General features: G+C 36.4%; 1 protein-coding gene across 2 annotated transcripts in view; it reads left to right on the forward strand.

The window, feature by feature from the left end:
* HIKESHI (heat shock protein nuclear import factor hikeshi) overlaps positions 1-18571 on the forward strand; it is a 43125-nt gene that overhangs the window by 4851 nt on the left and 19703 nt on the right. For both annotated transcript variants that reach the window (XM_069071032.1, XM_069071033.1), the window contains exon 2: positions 2881-3118. In XM_069071032.1, the coding sequence (XP_068927133.1) occupies positions 2881-3118 (238 nt within the window). The remainder of the gene's footprint in view (positions 1-2880; positions 3119-18571) is intronic.

Genomic DNA, 18571 nt, shown 5'->3' on the forward strand with positions numbered 1-18571 from the left:
AATGCAAATTCAGGGAAGGGACTTTTTTTTTGGGGGGGGTGGTAGTGGTGGCATATAATAGATGGTTAATAAATACTTATTGAGTGCAGTGCAGACCTGCAGAATGACTTGTTAAAACTCATTGGTGTTTGTTGCAGGAAGACCATACTGAGTTCAGTGAGGCTTATGAGTGAAGAATTGACCACATGGTATTTTTTTTAACTATAACAACTCCGGAAAACTTACTAAGATGCCAGAAGATTAGAATAAGGATCAGTGGAGAGAGTCCCCATGCTGATGAAATCATGGAATCTCAAACTAATGATAATAATACCTTTCTAAATTTACATGCCATTTGGCAAGTATGCTCTCATTTGATATCACAACCCTTTGAGTTAGGTTGTATAAAGAAAATGAAGCTCAGAGAAATGATTTGTCCAAAGTCACATGGCTAGTAAGTGGCAAAACTGGATTCAGAGATCTGATTCTAAAACTAGTACTTTTCTTTTACATCAGTGCTTTTTCCTCCCCACTCCCCCATCTAAATCATTGGTGGCCAGACTATCAAGTAACATTCATTGAACAGTGTTAGCTGCTCATAAAGCACTTGGGTTTAATACAAGTAAAACCTCTAGTAAATAATAGCTGATTATGGTTTTGAGTAGGTAGTTGGAGACTCTACTACATTGTCCTATTGTCTTTGGTACATATTGAAAACATTTATCAAAGGTGCAAAGACTTCTGTATAGGTTTTGTAAAACTTATAAAACATTGTTTCTTTATAGTATCAAAATATTTCATGGTTAGTACATTGTATTTGTGCACCTCCATGATTTGTAGCAATTTTGAAAAGTTTATATTGAGGCAGCATCCTTTGTGTAGTACCTAGTATTTTAAGCTCTTCATTCATCCCTCAGTTTTTGTGAGCACAGATTCTTTAGAATAGCATATTTTTTTGAGGGGGGGTGATATATTATTTGGGTAGCTCTTAGTACTAGCTTACATTTCTGTCATGCTCTCAAAGGTTTCATAAAATGTTCTCTGCACAATGCTCTGAGGTAGGGTCCATTTAACAAATTAGTGATGATTTGCCCTTAAAAACAACTCCATAAAGGGATGAATCAATTTTTTTCCTCTGTTTGAAATGTCTTCTCATTTTCTGAAAATTCTTTCTTAACCAAAATGTGTGTTTTTAGGGGCAAGGACCTCATCTTAATAATGCGTAATTATATGAACATATAATGTCAAATATGAAAAGAATAGGTTCTTTACAAGTATCCTTTTCAGTAACTGGTTATTTCTAGATCTAAAAAGATTTGTTTTTAAAAACCTTCTAGAGGTCATGTAAACACCGAAATGGAATATTCATCAAGGCAGGTAGTAGAAATACAGTGTTTCATTTTGCTGTTAAGTTTGTGACTAAACAGGGTTAAAAAGAACTTTAGAAGTGAGCCCTGTCTACAAAATATATTGTACTCTTTACCCCAAGTCAAATTTAGATGGTGTTGATGCCTCCAATAATTATATGTTTTTCATGTAGCTCTGCACAACCTTCTCTAGATACTAAGTATTATTAGGTACATTCAGTAATATTTCAGTATATAACCATGTGCATGGAAAGGGAAAAAAATATTTTGAGGAAAGAAAATTGTCAATTTAGAGTTACTGTTTTCCTTCCTAAAATAATTCATTAGTAGTGACTCACATTTCCTGATCTGGCTAGTGAGTATCAGTTTCATAGAATTTAGGTTATAGTAATACAGTAAACTCTTACCTACAAATCTGGCAGCTTTTTAAAACCAAGACTTTGATTAAACCCATTTATGACTATAATTGCAGAACGATCTCCTTTAGTTTATATCCCTATGAAAATACTTTCCGAATTTCAAAATGAGATCCTACCTTTTCCTCTTTTTCCTCATGTACCATCCACTCCTCCCTCTTCAGAACTGGCTGTCAGGTTCATTTCTTTGTTGAAAATGACAAAGGATGGATTTTTAGAAGCTATACTTGTCAAGTGCCAGGTACTTCATCTAACAAAATCTGGATGATGCTTACCTCTTTTTGTGTAGAACAGAGCCCTTCCAAAAACAAGCACACATATACTAAGCAAATCACAAGACCCCCTGATAGAATATAAATTTGAAGTTGGTTTGACACTCCAAAGTTGATGGTACTTTTTAGGTAAGATGTGATGAGGGGATTCTGGAATGGCAAAGAACTATTAAATTATGTTCCTTATAGTTTTAGCATTATTCTGATTCATGAATCCATGATTTCATTGCTGTGGGTAATCCCTCAACTGATAATAGATTGCAGTCTCCTATGGCATCCTAGCTGTGTGATTCTTAACTAGGTTATCTCCTAAATTCTCCATAGAGAATCTACCCCCATACAGTGGGGGGCCTTTCTTATGTTCTTTTACTATCTTTTACTAATGCCAGCTTAGCATTCTGGCTGTCCATTTGTTGTGTCTCAGTCTTGTTTTATGATTGACCATCTCTGTTTCTGGTTATACATGTCTTTAGTGTTGTTGATTACTTCTCACACAAGTTATTCTTGGTAATTTTCTATACCTACCAGAAGAAGATGCATTACTTGTGTTTTTGAGTCTGCTGAGATTGTGGCAATTTATGATAGCATCATTCGAAGAAAATTGGTATTAGAGAAGTTTTTGTGGAACTGAGCAGTTGTAGTGTTGAATATGTCTTATTGTGTTATAATACGTTGAAAATTGCTAATCCATATACAATATATGTGGTAACTATTGGTCTGAATACTAGACTAGTCAGAATATTTTGACTCTGACTATGCCTGGTGACACAGTTAATTGTGTCCATTGCATAGTTTGGGTTATAGAACCACACAAACTATTTCATCTGAGAATTTTTTATTTTCTAGGTGCAAACAGTTGCACAGCAAGTGGCAGAGGATAAATTTGTATTTGACTTACCTGATTATCAAAGTATCAACCATGTCGTGGTGTTTATGCTGGGAACAGTCCCATTTCCTGATGGCATGGGAGGATCTGTCTACTTTTCATATCCTGATTCAAGTGGAATGCCAGTATGGCAGCTCTTGGGGTTTGTCACGAATGGGAAACCAAGTGCCATCTTCAAAATTTCAGGTCTTAAATCTGGTAAGCTTTATACAGTTCTACATTTAAATATTTCATATTCTTTCCTAAACATTGTGTGACTTTGTAAAGAAGTTCCCTCTTTCAGTAAGTATTTTAATAAACAGATTGGAAAAAAATTGAAAGATAAATCAGGCATTTAGTACTTCACAATATGAATTTCTGATTTCTGACATAAGATAAAGATTCAACTGAAATGAGATGCAGTGACAGCTCTTTGTGTTTCAGATGATCTTGACACATCCCATTCCCAATCCTGAAAATGTCAAATGCTGGAGAAAAGAATCAGTCAAAAAAAAGAATAATAGATTTGTAGGAGACCTTTCAGTGCCTTTGATTTACACGTGAATAAGCAAGCTTAGGAAGGTTGTAACTGGCTCAAGGTCATACCAAAAATTAGTGACTTAGCTGGAACTCAAACTCATGGTTCCTGACTTCTGATATAGTACTCATTCTGTGGCAGCATAATGAGCTGAACCCCTGAGAAAGGCACAAAGATCCTGAATACAAGTGTTAAACTGTGCCATTTACTTGTTCAGTACTGAAATTTATAAACTTCCCAGTTTTCCTCTAAATTCTAGAGAACTGAAAATGAAAGTTTTCCTGAGAAATAGGAATAGGTATTTCTTCAGGCTCACTATTTTTGTATAGAGTTCTGGGAATGTTACTGTCCAGGCATCAGTCTTTGTGATGCTCATTCATGAAGATAACATCACCAACAGCATAATCATCAGAGTGTTGAAGATGACAGCTGTGTGTGTATATGTGTATGTATGTAACTATAAAGAGCTCATAGCCAGCTATACTTTTTTCACAAAAGTCCCAGAATTCAGAGATGGAAGAGACTCAGAGACTATCTAATTCACAGTGTACCTGGGTAAATATCCCTTTCACAACATTCCCAACAAATGTTCATTCAGCCTTTCCTTGAAGACCCCAAGGGAATGCTAACCTTCTACTTTTCAGTGTGACCTACTCCACTTTTTTTTTGGATGCCTCTAATTGTTAGGAAGTTTTCTTACATCAAGCCTATATTTGCCTCTTGCATTATTTGCTCCTATTGCTGCCTTTTGGACTTAAGACTTAAATTCTTCTTGATACCCCTTCAAATATTTGAATATATATTCTTCCTTTCCTACTCTCTAGGCTAGCCTAACCAGTTCCTTTAGCTGGTCTTCATATCATATTGAGTTTATCAGTGTCCTTCTCAAAATGTGGTGGCCAGAAAGGAACATACTCCAGATGTAGTCTAAGGCAGGGCAGACCTTTGGAATAAAGGAAGTACCCAAGAGTATAGGTCATGATGAACTTAGAATTGTCAGTAAGATTTAATATTAGTAAAAACAGAAAAGATTTGTCCATTGTTTTCCAATTAGTAGATTCAAAATATAATAGCAATTTTCAAACCTTATGCAGTAGATCACTAAGTTTTTTTTGCCATTGCCACATCCCTCTCCCTGTAGTAGTATATCAGTGTTCTAAGGCCCCAGGGGAATGAAGGTAGAAATACTGCCCCCTTTCTGGCTTCACATAGGAACTTTACAGTCAGCACTCCTCTTCCCCCCTGCCCCAACCTTGCTCAGAAACTTTACTATCAATTACACCTTTCTCTTTTCCCCCCCTTTCCGCAAACCCCGAAGTACAGGCACTTTAATATCAGGATCTTGCCACTATGTTTCCCTTTTGCATTTATATCTCAGAACTTTAAGAGAGTTATAAATCACAAAAAAGATAGGAACTCTTGGCTTATACTTTACCATCAATTTCATCTTTTGTCTATTTTCCATGATAACTAGTTGAGGATAGAGAGTAATATGAGGCCAGACATACTCTTATTGGTATTTTCTCAGCTAGTCTGAAGAAAATTTAGTCCAAGTGAACTAGACCATTAGGTGATTATAACTGTCTTCAGTTGTTGTTATGCACTGTCATATTTTTATTATTTCTTTGGAATTATGTTTCTTAAAAATTTATTTGGTTTCGTGATGTAAAAGTTTAGGGTCTGGTTTAATTTAAATAATGACGATGGGAAGAAAATCCTTTTGTGTTTTCCAGTTGTTTTCCATAGTATTATTTCTGTTGTAATGTGATTGGAGCCTTTTGCTAGTTTGTTTTTTTCAGGGAAACAATCCAGTTGTTAAAGCTTTATTCAGTGATAGGGACAAATAAAATACAGGATCATAAAATTGTCTTCTAGTGACTAGAAGCATGTAGATTTTATTAAATGGGGAGTGGGTTATTCTTGAAACTTTCTAGATGTTTTACATTAGGAGGTCTTTTTAAATACTTATCAGATATTTGATAGGAGAGCAGATTTAATATTCAACATTGGAAATGGCATATTAAAACATTTTGGGGTGAATTTGAAATATGAATTTGAAGCCTTATAAGTGTCATTCCTAGTTTTGTATGCTCTGTATATTTAATGTGTGCTCAAGTGTGAGCAAGTGTTGTTCATTGGGGATTGACATTAGAGTCTAGACAGCAAAATCTACCTGTTACTCAATTGCTGATCATGGTATATGTGAATATGTAATTTTTGACTTATTTTAGAATTGCTTAGATTTTTTTTTGCTTGTGTTTTCATGTTGGTGAAGAATAAAAAATGGCATCTTAGAATGGATATATTTTAATTGCTTGGAGAACTAATGAGTTTTTAACATGAAACTTGGAAGATTATTTGGTCCTTACACACATAAAGGTAGAAAGACTAGTTTTTTATGAGCTCAGCACTGTGTTGGGAGGAGGTGTGGTTCCTACCCTAAAGGGAATTTAACTGTATGATGTGGCAGAGACAAGGAACCCAACTACATTACATAGAATAATGTAAAATTGGACTTGGAGGGGACTCCTAGGAGGCATCTAATCCAACCTATACCTGAACAATAGTCACCTCTGTAACATCCCTGACTATTGGGTGTTTTCCAACATCTGCTTGAAGACCTTCAGGGATAGGGAACTCACTACCTCCAGAGGCAGCCCTTTCTACTTTTGGTCAGTTGTAATTGGAAGTTTTTGCTTACCTAGCTAATTTTGTAGTTTTCTGCTCAAGGGTCTTGTCCAAACTCTTGTACCTGCCTTTAAAAGTCATCTGTAATTTGACTCTATCATACGTATCAAGCTTTATTTTTTTATCCTTTACTTCTTTTTTTTTAATTTGTCTTTTTGGAGGGGAAGGCAGGGCAATTGGGGTTAAGTGACTTGCCCAAGGTCACACAGCTAGTAAGTGTCTGAGGCCAGATTTGAACTTAGGTGCTCTTGACTCCAGGGCTGGTGCTTTATTTACTGTACCACCTAGCTGCCCCTATCCTTTCTTTTTTTTTTTTTTTAATTTTTAATTATTTTTTTTTTTAAGCAATTGGGGTTAAATAACTTGCTCAAGGTTACATGGCCAGTTATTTTGTGCCAAGTATCTGAGGCCAGAACCGATCCTGAGTCTCCCGACGCCGGGGCCGGTGCTCTTACTGTGCCACCTGGCTGCCCCTGTCCTTTATTTCTTAACTTTAGCACAGGTCATCAGGGTAGGTCTACTCACTCTGTGATGGTCTCAAAACATGATATGTTCATTCACCTCTCCCTTGTTAATGCTGCTGTGTCATCCTTTCTTCTCTTTGCTTTTCAAAATTATGCTCTTTGGGTGGCTAGGTGGCTCAGTGAATAGAGCACCAACCCTGGAGTCAGGAGGACCTGAGTTCAAATCCAGCCTCAGGCATTTAACACTTACTAGCCCCAATTTGTCTTCCAAAAGAAATTAAAAAAGAAAAAAAAAGAAAATTCTGCTTTTCAAGGATCAAGTAAGCGCTATTACGGTGTTTTCATAATTCCTGTCCACGTTAATCCGTCATTCCACTGAATTTGGATTTATATTAAGTATCAAATAGTTTAGACTTTAAAAAGTATTCTGTGCTTCACATTTATTTTGCTCTTTCATTTTGATTTTGAGTCCTTTAGAGACAGGACAATGTCTTCTACTTGGGTGTGTGTGTGTGTGTGTGTGTTTTCTTTGTTGTTTGGCATAGAAGAGGGTACAAAGCAAATAATCAATTTATATTAATGTGACTGATCAGTTAGTCAAAAAGCATTTATTAAACATTTGTTATGTACTAGACATTTTGCTCAGTATTGGGTATAAAAATAGAAATGAAAAGAAAACCCTAGGAGATGATACTGTTAAAGTGCTGTATTCAATATACCAGCAAATTTGGAAAACACAATAGTGGCACCTGGATTGGAAAAGATCAATTTATGTCCCAGTCATAAAGAAGGGCAGTGCCAAGGAATGTTCAAATTACTGAGCAGTTGTCCTCATTTCATATGCCAACAATGTTATGCGTAAGATTCTGCAAGCTAGGTTTTAGCAATATTTGAGTAGAGAATTGCTAGAAGAGCAAGCTGGTTTTTGAAGAGGCAGAGAACTAGAGACCAAATTGCCAACATTTGCTGGATGATGGAGAAAGCAAGGGAGTTTCAGAAGAACATCTCTTCATTTCTGCTTTGTTGACTACACTGAAGCCTTTGTGTGGATCACAACAAAATGTGACAAGTTCCCAAAGAGATGGGAGTATCAGATCATCCAACTTGTTTCCTGAGGAACCTGTATGTGGGTCAACAAGCTGACCATGGATTAGCTAATTGGTTTAAGATTGGAAAAGGAGTAAGACCAAGGTTGTATATTGTCGCCTTATCTACTTAACTTACATGCAGAATATATCTTGTGAAACACCAGACTGGATCAATCAATAACTGAAATTAAGGTTGGGGGGACAAATCACAATTTCATATATGCAGATGATACCACTCTAAAGGCAGAAAGTTGAAGAAGAATTAAGAAGCCTCTTGATGAGGGCGAAAGAAAAGAATGTAAAAGCTGTCTTGAAGTTTAACATAAAAAAAACCCTAAGATATTGGCAAATGGTCCCATCACTTCCTGGCAAATACAGGGAGAAGAAATGGAAGCAGTATCAGATTTTATATTTTTGGACTTAAAGATTACTGCAAAACAGTGCCTGCAGCCATGAAATTAAAAGACATTAACTCCTTGGAAGGAAAGGTATGGCAGATTTGCATAGCATATTAAAAAGCAGAGACATCACCTTGCTGACAAAGTAGCAACATATGCTTGTGAGAGTTGGACTCCAAGGAAAGCTAAGCACCACCGAATCAACATTTTAGACTTGGATGCTGGAGAAGATTTTTTAAGAATCCCTTGGACAGCAAGGAGGTCATATCAGTCAACACTTAAAGAAATTAATTCAGACTGTTAACTGTAAGGTCAAATAGTGAAGCTGAAGCTTAAATACTTTGGCCACATAATGAGAAGACAGGCCTCAATGGAAAAAAGACCCTGATGTTGGGAAAGAATGAAGGCAGAAGGAAAAGGGGATGGCAGAAGATAAGATGAATAGGTAGTATCATGGAAACAATAAATGTGAACCTGAACAGACTTCAAGAGATAGTGGAGGATAGAAGGACTTGGTGTTTTATGGTCAATGGGGTCTTGAAGAGTTTGATATGGTTGGACAGCAGCAAGAAACTCAACAATGAGAGAAGGATCCTGCAATGGTGGAAGAATGTTTTAGAATGAGAAGGCCATAGTTATTGAGGGAAGTTTCAGGGTGAGAAGTCAGTTGAAGTAGGATTGAGATCAATGGGTTAAGCTGAGATGTCTTTATGTGAGATGTGAATCATGAATAGAGATTTAAAGAAGAGAGGAATGCCAGAGATATGATCTTGATTTCAGCAGAGTACCTGATCAATATCTTATACCTTAATGGAAAAGGTGGAGAAATGAGTATAATGTTCCAGGGGGAAATATGGTCATTCAATGAAATAGAGGACTTTCAACCATTGTTGATGAAAAAACCAGAGTTGAATAGAAAATTTGACATTCAAATACAAGAAGCAAGAGAAGCATGAGAAAGTAAACAGGGAAAAGAAATCATAAGAAACTTATCAAAGTTGAACTATTTACATTCCTACATGGAAAAACTATAATTGTAACTTATGAAACTTTTCTTAGTATGAGGATAATTGAAGGGAATATAAATATATATATGTATACATACATATATATGTCTATATAGGAGAATATATGTGCGTATGAATATATATGTGAGTGTATGTATGTATGTGTACAGGTACACGTAGACAGAGGGCACAGAATCAGTTGAATAGGAAGGGATGATATTTTAAAAATAAAATTAAGAAGTGAGAGAGCAATATAATGAGAGGAGATAGGGAGAGACAGAATAGGGTACATTATCTCATATAAAAGAGGCCAGGGAAAACTTACAATGGAGGGGAAGAACAGGAAGGCAAAAGGGAATGGGACAACTTTACTCTCATTGAATTTGGCTTAAGGAGGGAATAACATACACACTAAACTGGGTACTTTATCCTACGTGAAAGTAGGGGGGAAGGGACAAGAGGGGGGATAATAGAAGGGAGAGCAGATTGGGGGGCAGGGTAGTTAGAAGCACACATTTTTGAAAAGGGATAGGGTCAAAGTAGAAAATTGAATAAGTGGGATCAACGTGGTGGCAAGGTGACTCACCAATCACAAGGGCCACTGCCAGGCCTCTCACCGCAGGGCTAGGACTGGACCAAGCAGGGTAAGAGTCAAATGCAGGGCCCTTGGCAGGGTCAGCAGCTACCCCTGGGACTACCAATCCACAGTTCAGAAATTTAAAAAGCCCCTATCTGATCCTCCAGGGACCAGGATGGCAGAGTGAACCCTGGCTGCTCCAATCCCCTCCTCTGACCCTGAAAACATAGTAAATATTTCCCCAGGGTAAAACCTTGAACAGTAAAGGATTGGGAACCCTAGAGGAAGGGCATGGCTAGGGCCCTACCTCAAAATGGATAGAAAGCCGACTGCAAAGACAAGGACTCTGGAGTTCTACTATCCTGAGAGGGAAGAATCAAATTCAGAGGGAGACAGTGTTGTCTCCACACCCACAGCTGAAGTCTCAACAGGGAAGTGGTCTCAAGCACAGAAAGCATACTTAGATGAGCTCAAAAGGAACTTTGAAAGCCAAATTAGAGAGATAGAAGATAAAATGAATAATACTTTTAAATCAAAATTGCAAAATTAGAAAAACATCACAATGAAGAAAACAGCTCCTTTAAAAGAAAAATGTGTGATATGGAAAAGGAGCTCCAAAAACTGAGGAAAATTAATTTGCTAAAAACTAGAATCAACCAAATTGAAGCAAATAACTCTATGAGGAACCAAGAATTAGTCAAACAAAACATCAAAAATGAAAAATTAGAAAAAGAGGTAAAATATCTAACTGACCTGGAAACAGGTCCAGGAGAGATAATCTGAGAATCATAGGCTTACTGGAAAATCATGATGAAAAAATGAGCCTGAACACCATCTTCCAATATCTCATCAAGGAAAACTGCCCTGAGATACTAGAACCAGAGAGGGTAAAATGGAAATTGAGAGAATCCACCAGACACCTCCTGAAAGAGATACCAAATTGAAAAGACCGTGAAGTGTTGTGGCCAAACTCCAGAACTGCCAGGTAAAGGCGACAATACTAGAAGCGGCCAGAAAGAAACAATTCAAATATCGCGGAACCACAGTGAGGATTGCACAGGATTTGACAACCTCTACACTGAAAGATCAGAGGAAGTGGAATACAATTTTTCGCAAGGCAAAAGAGCTTGGGTGACAACCAAGGATCACCTACCCAGCGAAACTGAACATATTTTTCCTGGCAAGGAGATGGTCATTCAATGCTATAACAGATTTCCAGATCTTCCTGATGAAAAAGCCAGAGCTCCAGGGAAAATTCAGCCTCTAATTACAAGATGCAAGAGAGACATGGAAAGGTAAACAAGGAAAACACACACACACACCCTGTTATTTAATAAGAGCAAACTGTTTATAGACAAGTAGAGGGTATGAGTATAAATTACACAAAATGATGATAAAAAAACATTATTAAGGGCTATAAAGGGGCTGCAATGGAAGAAGAGGAAAGAATGAAGTAGAAAAGGGTAAATTATGCCACACAAAGAGGCATAAAAAAATATAGCAAAGGGAAAGAAGGAAGGGAGATGAGTATTATATGAGCTTTTCCTTCATTGGTTGTGGTGCAAGGAGGGAATAACACAACCAGTTAAGCATAGGACTTTGCAGAAGAGACACAAAATGTATCATAATAGAGGGAAAGAGGGGAGGGAGAGAAGTTTTGCATGAGATTTGTTCCTGTCACTCTTGGTGCAAAGAAGAAATAACATACTACATTGAGTATAAAAATATCCTACAGGCAGTAGGAGGAGGGGAGGGCTATGAAAGGGGGGGGGGTTAGAAGGGAGGGAAGAAGGGGGAAGGGAAGGAAAAGGGAAGGAGGCTGATAAGGAAATATTGAGGGAGGCGGTGGTCAAAAGGAAAACTTTTAAGGAGGGGAAGGGAGAAGGGGAGAAAAATAAAAGCATAAACAGGGGAGGGAATAGGATGGAAGGAAAGGGACAGATAGTAAACATAACTGTGAATGTGAATTGGATGAATTCTGGAGTCAGATAGCAGAATGGATTGAAAAAAACATAATCCTAGGGTGGCTAGGTAGCACAGTGAATAGAGCAGTGGTCCTGGAATCAGGAAGGCCTGAGTTCAAATCCGACCTCAGACACTTAACACTTACTAGCCCTGTGACCTTGGGCAAGTCACTTAACCCCAGCTGCCTTCCAAAAAGCAAAACAAACAAACAACCCCCCCCCCCCAAACCAAAAAACCATAATCCTACAATATGCTGTTTACAAGAAACACATCTGAAACAGGGATACACACAAGGTAAAGGTAAAAGGCTGGAGTAAAATATATCATGCCTCAGCTAAAGTAAAAAAAGCAAGGGTAGCAATCCTTATCTCAGATAAAGCAAAAGCAAAAATTGATCTAATTGAAAGAGATAAGGAAGGAAACTATATCCTACTAAAAGGCACCATTGAGAATGAAGCAATATCATTACCTAACATATATGCACCAAGTGGTATAGCATCCATATTCCTAGAGGAGAAGGTAAGGGAATTAGAGGAAGAAATAGATAGCAAAACTATACTAGTGGGGGACCTTCATCTTCCTCTCTCTGAACTTGATAAATCCAACCTCAGAATAAACAAGAAAGAAGTTAGTGAGGTGAATAGAATTTTAGAGAGGATAGGTATGATAAGTCTCTGGAGAAAATTGAATGGGGATAAAAAGAAATATACCTTCCTCTCAGCAGTACATATATATACACATACACAGGCACATACACAAAAATCAACCATGTACTAGGACATAAAAACCTCACAGTTCATTGCAGAAAGGCAGAAATATTAAATGCATCCTCAGATCATGATGCAATTAAAATCATATGCAATAAAGGACCATGGAAAGACAGACTAAAAACTAATTGGAAACTAAGCAATTTAATCCTAAAGAATGAGTGGGTTATAAAAGAAATCATAGAAACAATCAGTAACTTCATTCGAGAGAATGACAGTAATGAGATAACATACCAAAATTTGTGGGATACAGCAAAGGCAGTTCTTAGGGGAAGTTTTATATCCCTGAGTGCATACATGAATAAATTAGAGAAAAGGGAGGTCAGTGAATTTGGTATACAATTGAACAAGCTAGAAAAAGAGCAAATTGAAAATCTGCAGTTAAATACCAAATTAGAAATAATGAAAACCAAAGGACAGATTAATAAAATTGAAATTAAGAAAACTATTGAATTAATAAATAAAACTAAGAGCTGGTTTTATGGGGAAAAAAAAACAATAAAATTGATAGACCCTTAGCCAATATGATAAAAAAAAGAAAGAAGAAAACCAAATTACGAGTATCAAAAAATGAAAAGGGTGAATCTACCTCCAATGAAAAGGAAATTAAAACAGTAATTAGGAATTATTTTGCCAAATTATATGCACATAAATTTGACAATCTTAGTGAAATGGATGAATATTTACAAAAATATAAGCTTCCCAGATTAATTGAAGAGGAATTAAATTACTTAAATAACTCCATCTCAGAAAAAGAAATTGAACAAGCCATCAGTGAACTCACTAGGAAAAAACCTCCAGGGCCAGATGGATTTACTAGCGAATTCTATCAAACATTTAAAGAAGAATTGATTCCAATACTCCACAAACTATTTGGGAAAATTAGTGAAGGAGTCCTACCAAATTCTTTTTATGACACAAACATGGTACTGATAACTAAATCAGGAAGAGATAAAACAGAGAAAGAAAATTATAGACCAATCTCCTTCATGAATATAGATGCAAAAATTTTAAATAAAATATTAGCAAAAAGACCACAACTTATTACAAGAATAATACACTTTGATCAGGTAGGATTTATTCCAGGAATGCAAGGATGGTTTAATATTAGGAAAACCATCAGTATAATTGATCCTATCAACAATAAAACTAGCAGAAAACCACATGATTATCTCAATAGATGCAGAAAAGGCTTTTGACAGTACAACCATTCCTATTAAAAACACTGGAAAGTATAGGAATAAATGGACCCTTCCTTAAAATAATAAGTAGTATCTATTTAAAGCCATCAGCAAGTATTATATGTAATTAGGATAAGCTAGAAGCATTTCCAATAAGATCAGGGGTGAAATAAGTGTTTCCACTATCACCCCTCTTATTCAGTCTGGTACTAGAAATGTTAGCAGTAGCTATTAGAGAAGAAAAAGAAATCAAAGGAATCAAATTAGGCAAAGAAGAGACCAAGTTATCACTCTTTGCGGATAATATGATGATATACTTAGAGAATCCTAAAGAATCAAGTGAAAAATTAGTTGAGACAATAAATAAATTTGGCAAAATTGCAGGATATAAAATAAACCCGCATAAATCCTCAGCATTTCTGTATGTTTCTAATGAACTCCAACAGCAAGAGATAGAAAGAGAAATCCCATTTAAAGTTACTGCACACATTATAAAGTATTTGGGAATCTACCTGCAAAACAAACCCAGGACTTATATGAACACAACTACAAAACACTTTTCACACAAATAAAGTCAGATCCAACTAATTGGAAAAAACATTAATTGTTCATGGCTGGGTCAAGCTAATATAATCAGTGTGTCAATTTTACCTAAATCAAATTACATATTTAGTGCCATACCAATCAATTTACCAAAAAATTACTTTATAGACCTAGAAAAAATAGTAACAAAATTCATTTGGAAGAACAAAAGGTCCAGAATATTAAGGGAATTCATGAAAAGAAAAGCTAGGGAAGGTGGACTAGCTATACCAGATTTTAATCTGTTATAAAGAGCAGTCATCAAAACTACTTGGTACTGGTTGAGGAATAGAGCAGTGGATCAATGGAATAGATCGGGTACAGGAGACTCAGCAGTCAATGACTATAATAATCTACTTTTTGATAAACCCAAAGACCCCAGTTTTTGGGATAAGAACTCACTATTTGACAAAAACTGCTGGGAAAACTGGAATATAGTATGGCAGAAACTGGGCATAGACCATTATCTAACACCGAATACCAAAATTAAGTCTAAATGGGTGCATGATCTAGGTATAAAGGATGATACTGTAAGCAATCTGGGAAAGCAAGGAATAGTTTACCTGTCAGATTTACGGAGAGGGGAAGATTTCATGACCAAACAAGAATTAGAGAGCATTATAAAATGCAAAATAGATAACTTTGATTACATGAAACTGAAAAGCTTCTGTACAAACAAAGCCAGTGTAACCAAGATTAAGAAGGAAGTGGGAAATTGGGAAAGAATTTTTACAACCAATGTCTCTGATAAAGGCCTCATTTCTAAAATATACAGAGAACTGAGTCAAATCTATAAGAATACAAGTCATTCCCCAGTTGATAAATGGTCAGAGGATATGAACAGGCAGTTCTCAGAGGAAGAAATTAAAGATATCTATAAGCATATGAAAAAGTGCTCTAAATCACTGTTGATTAGAGAAATGCAAATCAAAACAACTCTTAGGTACCACATCTCGCCAATCAGGTTGGCTGAGATGACAAAAGAGGAAAATGATAAATGCTGGAGAGGATGTGGAAAAATTGGAACACTAATACATTGCTGGTGGAGTTGTGAACTGATCCAACCATTCTGGAGAGCAATCTAGAACTATACCCAAAGGGCTACAAGTAATTTCATATCCTTTGACCCAGCAATACCATTTCTAAGGTTGTATCCCAAAGAGATCACAGAATTGGGAAGAAGACCCATATGTACAAAAATATTTATAGCAGCTCTTTTTGTGGTGGCAAAGAATTGGAAATTAAGGGGATGCCCATCAATTGGGAAATGGCTAAACAAGTTATGGTACATGAATGTGATAGAATACTATTGCGCCATAAAAAACGAAGAGCAGATGGACTTCACATCTACCTTGAGAGGTTTATACGAACTGATGCTGAGTGAGAAGAGCAGAACCAAGAAAAATATGTACACAATTACAGATACAATTCTTATCGGAAATGCAGGGCTATAAGTAAACTACAAAAGACTTGTGAACCAGAAAGAACAGAATTTGAATGCAGATTGAAGCAAATTACCTGCTCTCTTTCTTTTTTTGTTTGGTTTGGTTTCCTCTTTCCCATTGTTCATTCCATCCGATATAATCCTTCTTTATAATCTGACCAATGTCTAATGTGGAAGTATCTGCAGATCCTATATCTGATTGTATGGTGCCATTGGTTGGGGGGGGGGAGAGAGGGGGGGATTTGAAACTCAAAGAACTGGGGGACCGAATCTTGTAAACTCAAAGTAAATGAACAAATTAATAAAGACAAAAAAAAGAAAATAGAATAAGTGGGGGGCAGGATAGGATGGAGGTAAATATAGTCAGTCATTCACAATATATCCAGTATGGAAATGTTTTGTGTAATTACACATGTATAACCTATATTGAATTGCTTATCTTCCCACTAAGGGTGGGTGTGGAGGGAAGAAGGGGAAGAATCTGGAATTGAAAGTTTTAAAATAAAATGTTAAAAAAATGTATTATTATTATTATTATCATCATTATTATTATTTACATGCAACTGGGAAACAAGATATACAGGCACTGGGGTATAGACATCCATCTTGCCCTATTGGAAAGTTAGAGGGGGGATAGTGGAGATAGTGGATTATAGGACAGAGCAGATTGGGGGAGGGAGTATTCAGTGGTATCGCTATTTTGGGGTGGTGGGTAGGGGAAATATGGGAAGGAAATTTGTAACTCAAAATCTTGTGGAAATGAATGTTGTAAACTAAAAAGAAACATAAAATTTTTTAAAAATAGAAAAAAAAATTGCAGATGAGACAAAATGGGAATGCGTAGCTAACACAATGGATGACAGAATCAGGATCCAAGAAGATTTTGAAAGGCTAGAATATTGGTCCAAAGCTAATAAAAAGAAATTCATTAGGGATAGATGTAAAGTTGTAAAATATTCAGGTAAACAGGTGTAAGAAGGGAAAAGCCACCATTGAAAGTTTTAGTGATTGAGTCAGCCGTGGGTTGTGGCACCTACCGAAGCTAATAGCATCTTAGGCTGCATTAAGAGAGGCAAAACATCTAGGCATAAGGAGGTAATAATTGCCCTCTATACTGTCCTGATCAAACCATATCTGGAGTATTATGTTGAGTATTATTATGGAGTTATTAAGGTTACTGGATTGGTGAAGGTTTAATTCCATTTCAGATGAGTATCTATTAAAGGAACTATTAAAGCATCTATTAAAGGTTTAGCTTGGATAGAGGAAAACTAAGGGGGACATGATGCATCTTCAAATAATTGAAAGGCCCTCCTTTGGAAAAGGGATTAGACTTGTTCTGATTTTTCTCAAAGGGCAGAAACAGGAAAAATGGGTTGATGTTGCAAAGAGATAAATTTTGCTTTGATGTCAGTGGAAGGGACTGTCTTAGGAGGCAGTAGGTTCCCTTGAATCAGAGGTCTTCAAGTAGATGCTAGATGACCACTTGGGTATATATAGGGATTCTTTCTTGGTAATAAATTGGACTTGATGCTGAAGTCCTTTTCAGCTCTAAATTTTGAGAGGAAGGAATCCATTAAAAAATGATAGTGGTAATAAGGATATTGTGTGTTGTTTGGTCCTTGAATTTCTAGCTTCCTTAATAGCTTAGCTCAACCACCATCTCCCACATGAGGCCTTTCTTGCTTTCCCTTACTTTTTAATTATTTTGTGTATATTTTTGTATGTGTGCATGGTGTTTCCCACTAAAGAATGTAACCTTGGTGAAGAGTACTTTTTGATTTTCTCTTTGTATTCCTATCTTTTAGCGCGTAGTAGGCATTTAAATACTTGTGAATTAATTGAATACCACAAGTTGGACTGAAATGCCAAAAAGAAGACTACTAAGTATAGGAGAGGGACCTTAGAGCAAGTTCTGAGTTTTGAGTCTGAGAGATGATTGAAAGTTACTATGAGATACTGATAAAGAGAATTAAATGGTCAAAACTGATTTAGGAAGCATAGAAGAGGTTGGAAGCAGGGAGGCCAGCTTGGCAGGATATTGCAATAATATAGGGGTTGTATTGCAACTTGGAATAGTATGCTGTCTGTGAAAATGTAAACAAAGGGTCATATTTGACAAATAAAACAAAGGAACAAAAAAGATTTACTAGATTTGGGGGATAAAGGAGAGAGGGAGTCAGAGCTGACTATAGTTATAAACTTTGGAGAGTAGAAGAGCAATTATTGTATTGTCACTTTATTTTAGGCTAGCATTTTACAGTTTATAGGAGCTTTGGTACATAATGTAGTTTCATTTGGTTCTCACAGTAACCTTTCGAAGAAGATACGATTGGTGTATGATCTCTGGGGACAGGGTTAAATGACTTGGTGAGCGTCAAACTAGGAAGTAGTCGTATTGGGATTCAAAACCAGGTCCATTGTTTTTTTGCGATATTGCTATTTAATCAACAAAATTTGGGGGAATTGCAACTCAGGCATAAGTAACTTAATTCTTTTTCTTTTCATAACTTAAAAAAAAAAGATACTGGCCTGGACTACTGCAGTAGCCTTCTGTTTTCCCTGCCCCAAGTCTCTCTTCATTTGAATCCACCATTCTGTTACTAAGGTGATATTTCTAAACCAATGGTCTGACATTGACACAGTATTTAATGAGCTCCAGTGGCTCCCTGTTAACCTCCAGGATCCAATATAAATGCCTCTGTTTGGCATTCAAAACTCTTTATAACCCGGCCCTTTCCTAATTTGCCATTACAGTCTTGTTTTTTTTATTAGGTTTTAATTGATATTTTGTTTCTTACATCACCATAGTATCCCATGTAACCCTTCTCTTCCTAAAGAGCCATTATGACAAATAAAGTATTTTTTAGAGGAGAAAAAAGTCAACACAATTTATACATTGAAAATGCAGTGGGTAATACCTCCCCACTCCATGAATGGGTAAGTTGGCAGTGTCTTCTCATAGCTCTTCAT

The sequence above is a fragment of the Petaurus breviceps genome, unplaced genomic scaffold (assembly GCF_028583685.1).
Source record: "Petaurus breviceps papuanus isolate PSGF00001 unplaced genomic scaffold, PetGlider_PUasm1.0 90823, whole genome shotgun sequence".
In the NCBI taxonomy this organism is placed as follows: Eukaryota; Metazoa; Chordata; class Mammalia; order Diprotodontia; family Petauridae; genus Petaurus; species Petaurus breviceps.